At 53.1% G+C, this 13,146-nt stretch overlaps 1 protein-coding gene across 2 annotated transcripts in view; it reads left to right on the top strand.

Moving 5' to 3' along the window:
• Positions 1-12,884, top strand: part of ARFGAP3 (ARF GTPase activating protein 3) — a 55,443-nt gene extending 42,559 nt beyond the window's left edge. For both annotated transcript variants that reach the window (XM_070599684.1, XM_070599685.1), the window contains 4 exons: positions 1,563-1,686; positions 3,719-3,809; positions 10,359-10,480; positions 11,823-12,884. In XM_070599684.1, coding sequence (XP_070455785.1) covers positions 1,563-1,686; positions 3,719-3,809; positions 10,359-10,480; positions 11,823-11,840 — 355 coding nt within the window. In that variant the 3' untranslated portion in view covers positions 11,841-12,884. The remainder of the gene's footprint in view (positions 1-1,562; positions 1,687-3,718; positions 3,810-10,358; positions 10,481-11,822) is intronic.
• The last annotated feature ends 262 nt before the right edge of the window (positions 12,885-13,146 follow it).

Below are 13,146 nucleotides of genomic sequence, written 5' to 3'. Positions count from 1 at the left end.
TTTTTCCTTTTTTCTCCTTTGACTGGATACAGTCATGTGCTGCATAATGACATTTTAGTCAACAACAGACTGCATATATGACGGTGGTCCTATAAGATTAGTTTGTAGTAGGCTATAATATCTAGGTTTGTGTAAGTACATTCTATGATATTCGCACAATGACAAAATTGCCTAACGATGTATTTCTCTGTTGTTAAGCCACACATGACTGTAATTTCAAATGTCTTGTCTTAGAGTTCACAGGTTCTTTCTTCTGCTTCTGGAGTCTGTTGTTGATGCTCTCTATTGCATTTTTCATTCCATTCTTTGTCTTCTTCAGCTCCAGAATTTCTCTTCAGTTCTTTTTTATTTCTGTCTCTCTGTTGAACTTCTCATTTTGTTTGTGTATTGTTTTCCTGGTTTTGTTGAGTTGTGTACTTGTGGTCTCATAGGTTGCTGAGCTTCCTTAAAACAATTATTTTGAATTCATTGTCAGGCAGTTATTTGGGGTCAGTTACAAGAAAATTATTGTGTCCCTTTGTGGTGTCATGTCTCATTGATTTTTCGTGTTCCTTGGAGTCTTGTGTTGCTGTCTTTGCATTTGTAGAAACAGCCACCTCCCCCAGTTTTTAGTGACTGGCTTTGGGAGAGAAATACCTTCAACAGTCAGCCCTGCTAGAGATTCCGAGGCTTTCTCAGACCTTTGCTGTGGATGCACCCACTCCATACTTTGTGTTCCCTTTTGGGGGTGAATTCTTAAGATGGTATGCCTTCTCTTGATCCCACAAAGCCAGGCCAGGTACTGAGAGCCTCCCCTTTGCTTTCCCTAGGATGGTGCCCTAAAATGCTCAAGTTTGTGTGTGCTTCCTGCCAATCCCACAGAGTTGGGCTAGCTTTCTGTGCATGCTCACTAGCTGTCTGCAAAAGCTGGCACTCACCATCCTTGGGGGCATGCACAGGGAGCCTGCTGTGAGGAGGTGTGTGAGTGAGGCACACAGAGCATTGGAGGGTGCCTGTGGGCCAGTCGGAGGCTCCACAGGCAGAGTGTATCCCGCAGCTTTTGAGTGGGCCTCCTCCTGGAGTCCACGAAGTGGTTAGTAGGATTCCCATGCCTTTGATGAGTTCCAAGCCCTGGCTGCTATGCTTCCAGCCTCTCTAAGCCCCTAAGCCATGAAGATCATCCCCTCAGTATTTTGGGTGGCATGAAAAAAAAAGTGGGCCTCCTTGGCAATGTCCCACACAGCTGGGGAAACTGGGCACCCACTCGCCACCCTGTCACTTTCCCCCATGGAAGAAATCGTGGACTTGGTGGATCTCTCTTGGTACTGAGCTGTGCTGCCTTGGGGGAGGGGTGAATGGGCAAAGTGAAACTGCTTCTCTTACCCTCTTCAGTGCATCCAGTCTTGGATTTTTTTCCTCCAGTGGTGTGCTGGAACCTCTCCGCTGAACTCCTGGACTCCTACAAAGACATTCCTGTCTGTGGGTGATTGTCAAAATCAGCGTTCTGTAGGGAGATGATGATAGAAACTCCTATTCCACCACCTTGCTGATGTCACCGCTATTTTGGCTGTTTTTAATTGTAGACCCACTGCTCGCCGCAAGCCAGACTATGAGCCAGCTGAAAATACAGATGAGGCCCAGAAGAAGTTTGGCAACATCAAAGCCATTTCATCAGATATGTACTTTGGAAGACAAGCCCAAGCTGATGTAAGTGTTCAGAGAGTTTCTTTGCAGCCCCATACAGCAGGAAGCAAGCAGCAGCCTGGGAGATGTGAGAGGAGGTGGTGGCTGCTGAGTGAGGTGGCCTCAGGCTGAGAGGACCCTGGCCCCATTGTGCTGCAGCCGAGACTCAACCCCGGTCCGTCTGACTAGTCACCCACCTCGCTGCCCCAGCCAAAGGAGCGATGGGAAATGGGACTGTATCTCGTATTTCTCTTACTCCTTTCCCAGTGTTTTGAGTAGCCATCCATTCAATATCTTTTTATTTATTTTATTGAGGTCACATTGATTTATAACACTATATAAATTTCAGGTGTATGTCATATTTCAACTTCTGTATAGCCTACCTCCTGTTCACCACCAAAAAGTCTAGTTGCCATCTGTCACCATACACATGTGCCCCTTCACCCCTTTCCCCCTCCCCCCACCCCCACTTCCCCTCTGGTAATCAGCAATCTGTTCTCCATATCTATATGTTTGTTTGTTTGTCTTCCACGTATGAGTGAAGTCATATGGTATTTGTCCTTCTCCATCTGACTTATTTCACTTAGCATAACACCCTCAAGGTCCATCCATGTTGTCACAAATGGCAAGATTTTGTCCCTTTTTTGGCTGAGTAGTATTCCATTGTGTATATATGTATATACCACATCTTCTTTATCATTCATTGGTTGATGGGCACTTAGGTTGCTTCTGAGTATTAGCTGTTGTGAATAATGCTGTAACGAACATAGAGGTGCATATATCTTTTCAAATTAGTGTTTTCGTGTTCTGTGGATAAATACCTAGAAGTAGAATAGCTGGGTCACATGGTATGTCAATTTTCAGTTTTTGAGGACTTGTTTTCCATAGTGGCTGCACCAATTCCCACTCCCACCAGCAGTGCACAAAGGTTCCTTGCTCTCCATGTTCTCTGCGTCACTTGGTATTTCTTGTCTTTTTAATAACAACCATCCTGATGGGTGTGAGGTGATATTTCATCGTAGTTTTGATTTGCATTTCCCTAATAATTGGGGATGTTGAACATCTTTTCGTGTGCTTGTTGGCCATCTGTGTATCTTCTTTGGAAAAATGTCTGTTCAGATCCTCTGCCCATTTTTGATCACGTTGTTTGTTTTTTTGTTGTTGAGTTGTATTCTGCAGATCAAAATGGAAAGACAAGCTACCAATTGGGAAAAAATATTTACAAATCATATATCCAATAAGGGGTTAATATCCAAAATATATAAAGAACTCTACAACTCAACAACAAAAAACCGTTCAGTATCTTTAGAAAGAATTTCAGGCAATGTTTGATACAGCTGTAATTTACTTAATAATTTTAGCCATAGTTGAATAAAGTATACAGATGGTTTTGGAGGGTAGATATGTTTATTTTCAGGTTCTTGCCTCTTTTCTCAGAAATGTTAATGAGCTTACCTTAGTGGGGTCTTGCTAAGCAGTGAGACTCCAGTGAAAATGGAGGGGGTTAAGGTTTCCCTCTGATTCGGAAGTGCTGGTGGGCTTACACGAAACTCTTGGACATAGGTGTCATGCTAGGCTCCTTGGACTATCTAGAGAACTGGTTCCTAGAGTGTACTGCTTTTATTTCGTGGTGGTAGAGCTTTCGCCAGCATTTTGAGAGTATTTAGAGTTGCCACTTGGCTATTCCCCCACCCCCTAAAAATCTGCCTTGTTTTAAAGTTGATGACATTCAACTTCAGTTATAAAATCACGTAATGGATGTTGGAAGAGAGCTTGTTGGAGTGGCCTTTCCCACGATAGAGATGTCATTGCCTTGCCCTTGGGTTTTCCCCTCGCACTGACCGTTGTTGGCCGTGGTTGTATGTTGATCTGTTCCCCTGTGATCTGCAGAATGTGAGTGTCATGCTGTCCCCTGGCCCAGCCATGATAGTGGCAACTGTTGGAGAGGGCGCCTGGGGAGGGCAAATGCATTCGAGTGACAGCTCTTCAGTGAGTCTTTGTGTGAAACTGTTCCTGGTATCTGGAGTCTGACGTTTGCTTCTCCCGTCCCCTCTAGTATGAAACCAGGGCGCGGCTGGAGAGGCTCTCGGCCAGCTCCTCCATCAGCTCGGCTGATCTGTTCGACGAGCAGAGGAAGCAGACAGCAGGTAACGGGGGTGCTAACCAGGCTGGTTGCCATTGTGTCTGCCGCATGAATGCACCTTCTCCGGATAGGCTTTTTACCTGTCCACGATATGTTAGCAACCATCCTTTGATGTTCTTATCTAGTCTCTAAGTCAGGTAGAGCAGAAGTTACTATTCTAGGCTTCAAATGTGGGGAAAACAAGTCACGAAATTTAAGCAACATCCCCCAAGTGACCCGGCAAGTCGTCTTCCTGAAACATTGTCACAGATGAGTGTTTCCTGGCACAGTGTGAACGTGGCACCTGGGTCTGTGTGGTTACAGCCTGGGAGGTGGGCAGCCCCAGGCTCCTGTGTGGCGCTGACCACTCCCTAACTGTGAGACCTCAAGTATTTTGTGTCGCTTTTAGCCTCAGTCTCCTCGTCTGTGAAATGGGTGGGTAATACTTACCTCACAAGATTGTAATGCAGCTTAAATGAGGTGCTGTGTGTAAGGCACACCTCGGTGTCTGTCACAGGGTGGGCCTGCCCAGGCCGTCCTGGGCCCCGGGGGTGGGCAGAAGCAGCCAGAACGGGGGCCTACACCAGCCCGTCTTCCAGGAAGACAGATGCAGCTTTGGAAACAAGCATGCGGAGAGGAATTTCCCATCTCCCCTCCTCTCTTCAGGCTCCAGACTCCAGTGAGAGGTCTGGGAGCCCCGGGGAGGGAGCCGCAGAGCGCGGGCGCATCCCGGACGTCAGAACCATGCTCCTCTCTGCTTGTGCCTCTGTGCCCAGTAGGAGAGCCGTGGTTGGGTCCCACCCGGGCCTCAGCCGGGCTGCAGGGGTAAGGGAAGGGCCATGTGTCCTCTCCTGTCACCGCCAACATTACAGAGGCAGTGTCCTCTGAGGCCGTTTCAGGAGCCACTCCTTAGCAGACAAGCCCGAGGCCCAGGACCGCCCGCACCGCCTCCTTTCCAGCCCTGGAGGAGCGGGGCTGGGCGTGGGCTCACCAACACCGGCAGCCACTTGGTCTTACAGCCACAGAGAATAACTGTTTTCTGAGTCCGGAGAGAAACGCAGCAGAGAAGGTCACAGGACAGGCCTGAGTGTTGGGGCCTTCTGTGTCGGGGTTTGGGGGCATTAGAAGGCCCACTGTGGCCCTCGGTGCAGTGTGTGCTGCCAGGCTGCTGTGCTGCGGCGGGGGGGGGGGCGTGCTAGCCAGGCGGTGCCGGTGCGCCGAGGGGTGTGCTGACCTCAGAGACCGGCAGGGGCCGGGATCTCGGCTGCTGCATGGTGCCCTTTGGGCTGGGGGCACCTTGTGCTCTGCCCCCTGACCTCAGGCAGGAGGGGCTTGTTGCTCTTGGCCAGGCTGCTTTCTGACTGGACATTTCCTGCCCTGAGTCTGAGGGGGCAGGTTGTGTTCGCATCTCCAAACTTTCTATGTCCTGGCCTCTTGTCCGGGCAGCTTCCTTTTCTGACCACCCCTGGCAGGGGAGCTTGGCCCCTTTGGAGGGTCTCAGCAGTCCCATCTGCCCCCCGTGGGTCAGTGCTGGTCACCTCACAGGAGCCCTGGCACGGGGGGCAGGTCAGTCCTTGAGAACCGACTGTGTTGAAAATCATCCCCAGCAGCATGTGCTTTTGTCATTCAAGTTGCTGGAAGTTTCACTTGGAAACATTATTGTATGCTGACAAAACCTCTTGGAGATCAAATGAGAGCGGCCTTTCCACTTGTTGATGGAAAATTGTGACCAGCCTATGTTTACCTTCCTGTCCCCTTTCAGAGAACAAAGATCCGTTAATTATTTTGGCCTCATGTCCTCATGGACAGACAAACTCCGTCCATGGGAACTCACAGCCACAGTAAGGTGCACCCTAGGTGCTAGACCCCAGAGACCTCGCCCCTCCCCAGTGGGCCGGTCTGCAGCTCGGCAGCGCCTGCCCCTCCCCCCGCCCCCATTCCCAGCCCGAGTGGCTCTGACCATGGTTCCCTTGTCCCGCACCTTCCATCAAGCTTGTAAAAGATGCCCTTGATAGCTGCCTAAATGTAAGAGCATTGAACAGCTGTTATTAAATATTTAGTTTTTATTTAGAGTGCATTTCAGCAAAGAGCAAAATCTGTTTTAAGAAACTGTTCCGTGTTCCTGATCTTAGAATGTTTCCCTCTCTGTGAAACATCAGTGTCGTTGGGGAGATGGCAGAATGGCTTTATCGTTTCTCTGGGGTGCAGTTGGGGGCATGGTTCGGAATTTGAAATGCCTCCTGGTGAAGTGAGATACTTCCCGGGGACGTGGTTCAACCAGGAGCCCTGACAATTCCCACGGGCTGTTCCCTGTCTGGGTACTGGAGGGACCGAGTGAGGAGCAGACGTGAGCACCTGCAGCGGGCCCGGCGCCGCGTCACTGCCTGTGGTCGCTCTCACAGAGCAGGGTCAGTCGGGGGTGTGGGGCTGCCGTCAGCTGGGCACTGCCTCGGGAGGGAGCCACTCAGGGCACCAAACGGCAGAGCAGAAGTAGCTTTGTGAGAGCAGCGTTGGAACAAAAGAAGCTTAAAACCCAGCTTGCCCCCTTGGTGTATTTCTTTCAAGAAAACAGTTCTGGTTCTTTGACTCCGAGCAGGCCCACCTGGTGCCGGGACGCCGCAGACCCTTCTGTCCTGGGCCCCGTGCGTTGTGCTCTCATTCGCTCCGTGCGTTGTGCGGGCTTCCGTGGCTGTCGTCCCCTGGATCCTGAGGGTCCCTTGAGCCACCTTGGCCACTCTCTCCTTCCCCCCTGCTCTGGCCCGGAGTCCAGGACGGTGGCCTCCTTAGGGCCTTGGGCTGTAGTCCGGTGACTGTGTCTGGTTGTCTGCTAAGCGTATCTGTCACACGTCCTAGCTGTGCGTTGCCAACCCAGATGTGTTTATACAAACTGGAGGCTCATGAGTTCTCGCAAACCTGTAGCTGCCGAGCGTGTGAGGGGAGTTGTGGCTGCAGGGCTCCTGGTCCTTGTTACACTCGCTGTTCATGTGTCTTTGGAAATCCTTTTTCTCTTGATTTGTCTCCGTTCCAGGGAGATTGGTACATGATACTCTCCTGACAGTTCATTGTTTGACGAGCCTGGAGGTCGTCCTAGGCCCTTCCACCTTCCGCCCCTCTGCACAGACCATCGCTCCGCTGGTCTCTCGGGAGGGAGCCTAACCGCAGGTCCCCCAAGGCTGGGCCTCCGGGCGGGGCTTCCCTCTCCCCTCTTCTCCCTCCTCCCAGAATGATCTTTCGAAGTGCTATTGGGGGTTTGGACTCCGTGCTCAGGCAGGAGTACTGCGCTGTGCCCGGCTCCCCTACCTGTCAGGCCCACAGCCCCGTCGGGCTTTCCAGGTTTGTTCCTTCTCGTTTCCCTGGTTAGGCCCCTCCACACTCTCGCCACCTTGTGCTCTCCCCCGGGGCACGGCCATCCGATGATCATCTCCACCGACGGGCCGTGAGCTGCTCAGGGGCGGGCCTCATCTCCGCAGCCTAGCGCCGGGTGGCCAGAAGCCTTAGTGTGTGTTGAGTGAATAAAGGACGGGGGACCTCCGAGCTCTGGAAGTGCGGGCCCCGGCCAGGGGACCCCTCATCAGGCTGCGCCGTGGTCCCCACTGCACCAGCTCCTCTTCCAGCACAGCTGAGGAGCTGAGGAGCCACCTGCCGCCAGCTGTCATGCCGCAGGGCCAGAGACAGGTGCGCAGCAGCAACATGTCCCTCTTCGGCTGGAGCTTCGAGAGCCAGTGTGCGTCATCTGTGTCCTTCCCTGTGGTGGGGTCCGTGCCTCCTCAAGTTGAGAGGTGCCCCAGGGGCCTGGATCCGAGGGACTGACGAGCAGACCCCTGCCGGCCCTCCCCGCAGCCGGCACGTGAAGGTTGTTACATGGCACACCCGGCCTTTCCTGACGGCTGCAGGGCGTCCACACCAGCCGTGCGCCGGGCCGGCGCGGCTGCAGCTCTGCCCGCAGGCCCGCTCCCCCCGCCTCCGTCTCAGGGAGGAGCCCCGCTTCCTGGCTCTCGGGCCGGAAAGCTGGGCACCATCCTGAACTTCTTCCTGCCCCCGATGGCCCGTCGGGCAGTAGGCCTCCTCAGGGCGCTCCGGCCCGCCCGCGCCTGCCCCCACTGCCGCCAGCAGAGGCCCGGCCAGGCCTCTCGCGCCCGGACCGCTGCGCGGCCTCGAACTGCCACCGGGTTCACCGCGTGCTGTGGCCGATGACTGTCTGCCGGCCCCAGGAGGCGTCGCTCTGGGAGAGCAGGTCCACGCTGGAGTCCTCAGCACCAGGCCCACTGTGGGTGTTACGGGAACCCGTAGCGGGAAATGGGGGACCTGACCTAGTCTGCGGGTCAAGGAGCCTCTTTCTTCCTGGGGAAGTGGCATGCGCTGCCACATCCTGCAGGCCATTGTGTGGCCGAGCGCGCTTGGACGGTCTTGGAGAGCTGTCGCCAGCCTATCCAGCGGCTGCCCGGGGCAGCCTTCAGGACACACAGCTCCCAGAAACCAGAGGGGGACACGGGGGATCCGTGGTCAGTTTCCTCCAGTCTGGAGCCCGTGAAGCTCAGGGCAGCAGACCTGCAGGGGAGAGGGAGGAGGGCGCCTCCTTGCCCAGGACCTGATGCCTGCTCCAGGAGGTGCCGAGAGTTGCTTATATGCCCAGGAGCTTAGACCAGTGGTGAGGATTAGTAAGCGTTGAAGGCGCACAGTAACACAGGCTAACTCGGAGCCGAGCTGCTTTCTCTCTCACGTCCAGTTCTGGGGAGGCAGGTCAGGGCTGGTGTGTCCTCGAGTCAGGCGCTCAGGCCCCTTTCATCTTGTTACCCCTGACCTCCATTCTCTGCTTCACCTCGTGCCCAATATGGCTACTCCAGCTCTAGCCATCACATCTGCATCTCAGCTAGCAGGAAGGAGGCAAAGGGCATGCTCTGGCCCTGTAAGTCGTTTCTCCCTGCCTCCCGTTGACCAGAACTCTGTCACCAGGACACACCTTTCTGCAAAGGTTAGAATTTGGGAGTACTGTGCAGAGAAGGGGAGGGGAGGAATGACACTGGGGCAGCCATCTCAGGACACCTGGGGACTGAATGTTGTCTGTGAGGGATTGTGGTCCCATAGCTGTCCTGCCTCAGCTCTGCTCTCCTCTTTAAACATTTCTTAAGCTGGAAACTCATAAGAGGGCACTTCTGCCAAGGTCACCCCTGCCGACCTCTGGGCCACACCTGCCTGGCCACTGTGGACCTCGCCTTGTAATGGAGCAGCTGTGACTCTGTCCCTTTGTGCTCAGGCTCCACGGGCTCCTTATTTGCTGTAAAGACCCATTTTACAGGCTGGTGGCACCGCCGGTAAGTGGCTGTGCTGGGATTTGAACCCAGATCCCGTCACTGGGCTGGGCTTCCACTCTGTCATCGCAGAGGCCTACGGAGCTTGAAACGTCAGCTGGGGCAGAGGGGAAGAGCCAGCCTGGGCCCGCCCCGCGTGGCACCCGGGCAGGGCTGCACATGGACAGTGGGTCTCTCCTGGGTGCCGTCTGTGCGGCAGGATAAACGCGTCCGTTCTGTTTTGTTCTTGGAAAGGGACCTGGCTTCTATTGCTTAAGGGGCAGGCGATGTAGACAGGTCATATGTGGAGCTGAGGGAGTAGCTGGGCTTGGTGTCCCAGAGGACCTGCAGGGTGTGGGTTCACTTGCAGTCACTGAGCTCCACCCATGTCCCGTGACAACTGTGTCAACAGTTCACCACGAAGCCCCGGTTGTGAGCGCTCGGAACCCTTTGTGTGATGACGCTGGCGTGTCACCTGCATTGGTGGCATATGCTGTTTGTTTCGGGGCAGCTGACACTTCAGCAGCAGAGCCCGCTGGCACCAGCCTCGCCTCTCCCGGGAGAACTGGCCTGAGCGGCCAGGGCTCCAAGTCTGACCACAGCGGCAGGACAGGCTCACCGCCCATGTAGCCTGCCGCTCTGGGCGAGCCCACCCTTTGCGCTGCCCAGGCCTCCTTGGCCCCTCCTGGAGCAGCGAGGGGGGCACCGCGGTCACAGGCCGCTGGCCTCGTCCATGCCATAACCAGGCAAGCAGACGCTGTGGCTGGAGGATGCATGAATTCCAAAGGCTTTGATTGGTGAGGCCTGGGTCATGTGTCCACCCCTTGGGATGGAGAGGCCACTCCAAAGGAAGGGAGGAAGTTTTTACTGAAAGAGGGGAAAGGATGCTGAGCACACACAAACCACAGATGTCTGCCATCTGTCACTTAATGAATGCTCACCTGTCTGTCTGTGTTAAGCACCCACAGGAAATGGGGGCCCAGAGAGGGTAAGGAACCTCTCCAAAGGCACCCAGCTTGGAAGTGGCCATGCCCATATTTGAACCAAGATGGTCTTAGGAGCCAGTGCTACATCTTGCCTCACGGGGATCCTTGCGGCTGGTTCACGGTGGGGCTGGCGCTGAAGCGCGAGTCCCGACCACACTGCAGGGTCCTTTGCCCTTGACCATGGCTGCTGCCTGTGGGAAGAAGGAGGGGAGGGCCCACATTCTCGAAAGTCATCGAGGCCCTGGGCGCTGGTCGTGCCCTTCGCGGCATGGTGACGAGCCAGCGTCTGCTCTGCTGCAGGGAACTACAACCTGGCGAGCGTGCTGCCCACCGCGCCCGACATGGCCCAGCTGAAGCAGGGCGTGCGCTCCGTGGCCGGGAAGCTCTCCGTCTTCGCCAACGGGGTCATGACTTCCATTCAGGTCAGTGCGGCCGGGTGCCGTGGGCTGAGGGAGATGGGCTCGTGGTTTGGAAAATGAGATTTGGATCATTCTTCAACTGCTGGAAAGCGAGACTTGATGTGACTGATTTATATGCTGGCCACTGCATCACCCAGGACTCCATGAAAACCAGAAATTATGGTGTCATGTTTGCTCAAATTTTCTAACATATGACTCCAGGGGAATTGTTGCAGGAATGGTCAGACCATTATCCGCTTTTCCCCTATGTTGGAACAGAGAAATATAAAGAAGAAAATAAAAATTATCTATAATCCCACCTCACAGGGAAAACTTATGTGAATGTTTTGGTATATTTTGTTTTAGTTCTAGACTTCTAGGCATATCTTCTTAAAATTAAAAAAGGATTATATTGTATATATGGTTTTATGTCCTGCTTCTCTCCACGATGTTCCATTATAAGCATTTCCATATAATTAAAAGTTATTCAGAAACCACATTCTGGTGAGTGAAAATATGTAGACTTTATTTAACTGCTCCCCAAGTGGGGTCTTTGATGGAATTTCAGTCTCTTAAATGAGGTGAGGATGGAGCATCCTCAGACGTAACAACTTCGGGCCGTCCGGGTCGCCCGCGAGGCTGATCTCGGGAGCCGTCCTGCTCACGCCATCTTAGAAGGATGCTGCCATTGATGTAAAACCCGGCCCTCAGGAGCAGGACCTCATCTGCGTGGACGCGGGTGCCTCTCAGGGATTCCCAGGGTGTGGGGCCCGCTGTGGCGAGTTCCTGCAGCCTGGGCTCCTGCTGCTGCTAACACAGCCTGTGGTTAGAATTCACAGAGCCCTTTCATGTCCCCTCGGTCAGCTGAGTCCACATCAGTCCTTCCAAGTAGGTGACATCCCAATGTCATGGATGATTATCCCTATTTAAAGGTGAAGAAACAGGCACAGAGAGGTTAAGTTGCTTCTGCAAGATCACTCAGCTGAACCAGAATTTCAGGGTTGAGACTCCGAATGTGTTCCGCTGGCCTCCCGTCGTACTTACCCCCCAGAGGGCTCCCCACTTGGCCCTGCACACCCAGATCCTCTGCTCCCTGCCTCGCATTCCTTCCCACAGCCCAGGGAGCCTCAGACACAGTGGCCACAGGCAGGATGTTGATCCGAGCGGTCCTCAGCACTGGGCAGCCGCGGCTGTGGCAGCGCCCGCTTCAGTCACTGCGTCCTCGGGGGCGGCGTTGGTATCAGATGCCAGGCCCTCGCAGCTTTGTGTCGTTGCCGCGTCAGTTTTGGTAATGCTGAGCGTTCCGCGTATGTGAGAATGAGGAACTGACTGTGTCCGTGAGCTCTCACTGTGGTTCTCTCTCTAGGATCGCTATGGTTCTTAATACTGATGTCTGGGCTCTGTTTCCTGGAGAAATTCCTCTTTAAACGACCCAGTGACCACAACGCAGACTGCAGTGAAGACCAGCCAACATTGCAGATCGTTTTGCTACTTTTTCACATGGTGTATGTACATTACTGATTTTTAATATTTCTTTTGAGAAATTCTTATTTTTAATGTAGTGGAAGCTGTATTGTCATTTCTGGTGTCACTTCCTGCACGTGTCCTCCTTTTGGCATGTCCTCGCTTTATTTCCTGAGAATCTTTAGTCCCTCCAGGGGCCTGGGGACAGGGCTCCCCCGCCTGCCATGGGCCACGAGCCTTCACGTGGGGGTCTTGGTGCTGTGTGGCTCACGGGCTGAGGGCTGCCAGAAGCGGCCGGTGCTCGCTGGGCCTGGAGAAACAAAGCTCACAGCACATGTTTCATTAAAAAGCAGCAAAGAATAAAAACAAGCGACTGAACGTGACTGGCGTCTAATTTGACAGGCTGCATCGCTTGTATTTCCACATGTTAAGGTGATTGCAAAATAATGTTTCAAGTCGTCTGTCCCTTTGTAAATTGTTTATCTTATATGATTTATACATTTCAAAATAATTTCCAGTGAGTGCTTTTAACAAACCTAAGCTTCTGCATCACCGGGGGGATTAATCTTTTGACGGGTATTGCTGTTTGAATTTATGAGAAATGTAAGAGAACTCCCTAAGTGCATTTATTAATCGATCTAGTGTACAGAATTAAAAATGAATAAGGTGAGAAGATGCACCACGGAAAACACCTCAGTATTTGGGAAAATAGTAGTTGTAATTGGGTAGTTTTGTAATATTTTTTTATCTTAATCTTGGTTTTCAAAAAATTATAGAATGTGTATAAATGAATAAAGAAAAATAATTTGGCTGTGTTTTAGACAGCATTAGAATATATTGTTCACAGTAAAATATATGTGAAATTTGATGAACCAGAAATGTGGTTTCAATTGCATATTTTGTGAATCTTTCTTAAAAGCTTAATTTGTAGACATGAATATAATAAAAGCTGCGGCAGACGGTGTGGCCTGCTTTCTTACAGAAGCTTTGTGACGCGTCATCGGGAACGAGGGCTCCTGGTCTCCCGCCAGGGTCCGTCTGAAGGGCACTGCCGTGCCTGCCGGGCTGTTTTTAGCGGGTCTCATCACTGACCGAGGTGTGGGCCGCAGCTCAGGGCGGGCGTCCTTGCTGAAAGCGAGGGTGTGCAGAGTGGCATCCTGCAAGCCAGGGGCTGCCTAGCGAGAAGCCGCAGCCCGGGGCTCAGGCGCAGGATGCATCGTCTCACG

This window comes from Equus przewalskii, chromosome 29, assembly GCF_037783145.1.
Source record: "Equus przewalskii isolate Varuska chromosome 29, EquPr2, whole genome shotgun sequence".
Lineage (NCBI taxonomy): Eukaryota > Metazoa > Chordata > Mammalia > Perissodactyla > Equidae > Equus > Equus przewalskii.
This window is presented reverse-complemented; position numbering and strand designations above follow the sequence as displayed.